General features: G+C 62.1%; 1 protein-coding gene across 1 annotated transcript in view; it reads left to right on the top strand.

The window, feature by feature from the left end:
* Window positions 1-1,055: 1,055 nt before the first annotated feature.
* LOC102477585 (nucleoside diphosphate kinase B) overlaps window positions 1,056-1,537 on the top strand; it is an 8,377-nt gene continuing 7,895 nt past the window's right edge. The window contains exons 1-2 of the mRNA XM_006153602.3: window positions 1,056-1,180; window positions 1,371-1,500. Coding sequence (XP_006153664.1) covers window positions 1,375-1,500 — 126 coding nt within the window. The 5' untranslated portion in view covers window positions 1,056-1,180; window positions 1,371-1,374. The remainder of the gene's footprint in view (window positions 1,181-1,370; window positions 1,501-1,537) is intronic.

Raw genomic sequence — 1,537 nt, 5'->3', positions numbered from 1 at the left:
AATAAATAAAGTTAAAAATAAAATAATTCTTAAAAAAAAAAAAAGGGAATCCTAAAGAAGAGTGCTTCAGATTGAGGTCACGGGAAACACTCCCCCAGAATGAGGGCGCGAGACAGTCCTTGCCAGTGTGCTGGGGGGAACGCTGGGCACCTGCAGGTTTGGAAAGTCGGTGGATGTAAAGGAGGCATGGGTTGTCCATCTGGGCAGGACTGCCTTGGTACCACTAGTCAGTTCTGAGGTCAGCTCAGGGTCCCCAGGGGAGGCACATGGAGTCCCACAATCTCCATGGGAGCACTGCTGCCCAAAATGCTGGGGTTCCTCAGCTAGGGAAGCAGGGGGCCTCCAAAGGGGCCCCACGGTTCCCTGGGCAGACAGAAGATGGGGACTGCCTGCATGTCCACGGCAGGCCTGGTTTCTGCTACGAAATCTAGACCAGTCAGGGCGTGTTTGGAATCTAGACCAGTCAGGGCGTATCTCAGGGCGAATTGATACCCTGACTGCTCAGCCGTGCTGGCTGGGCAGGGCTCCCATCTCAAAGCGGAAGGAGCAGCTGATGGGGGCTGGAAGGGCAGGACGTGGGGGACAAGCAGCCCGCTGTAGCAGAGAAGACCCCAGAGCAGGGTAGTGGGCAGGGTCAGGGCCATTTGAGGAGGGAGCTTTGGGACGGAAGTGCCAGCGGCGGAGAGTGAGAGCCCTTGGATGGCTGCCAGTTAGTTTAAATGAGGAAAGTGGGGGGCTTCTAGCAGAGGGAGGGGACGGGAGGACTGGATTTCAGAGAAGGAAGGCCTCGTGGGTGCATGATGGGGAGAAGAATAAGATAACACCGGGTGTCGGACGACAGTGAAGGTTCTCGAGGGTGTCAGTGCGCACATGAGGAGCATGCGGGGCTCACAGGGGGTCCCGAGAGATGAGGAGGTGGATTTGGGACGCGCCTTTAGCTGGTGGGACATTCCGGGTGAACAGATCACTTCCGTCCTCCGGATTCCTCACTGGTTTCTGCAAAGCAAGGGCTGTGGGCGTGGACAGAGCCGTCAGTCCAGCGCTGGGCCGTGCCCTCCGGGGTGTGGTCGTGCCGCGCCCCGCCCCGCGCTCCTCCGCTGCCGGCTGCTCCCGGGTGCGGTGGTCGCCCCTGCTCTCGGCTCCCGGAGCGCAGCAGTCACCCGGTCCCACCAGCTTCCGGGTAAGACGGTGGGCGCTTCTCCCTGGCCACCCCCTGCAGCCCCTCCCCCCCCGGCGGCCGCGCGAGGTGGGGGAGGCGGGGGAGGCGGGACGGGAGGGCACCCACGTGGCCTCCGGGGCCCGGAACCCTACTCTCCGCGGCCTGTATCCGCGAGGCCGGTCGGTCCCTGACCTCTCCTCTTGCCTCGCAGAGCCATGGCCAACCTCGAGCGCACCTTCATCGCCATCAAGCCGGACGGCGTGCAGCGCGGCCTGGTGGGCGAGATCATCAAGCGCTTTGAGCAGAAGGGATTCCACCTCGTGGCCATGAAGTTCCTGCGGGTAACGCTTCCCTGCCACTTGCAGAGGGTCCCGGGGA

Source organism: Tupaia chinensis, unplaced genomic scaffold (assembly GCF_000334495.1).
Source record: "Tupaia chinensis unplaced genomic scaffold, TupChi_1.0 Scaffold000383_1, whole genome shotgun sequence".
NCBI classification, from domain to species: domain Eukaryota; kingdom Metazoa; phylum Chordata; class Mammalia; order Scandentia; family Tupaiidae; genus Tupaia; species Tupaia belangeri.
This window is presented reverse-complemented; position numbering and strand designations above follow the sequence as displayed.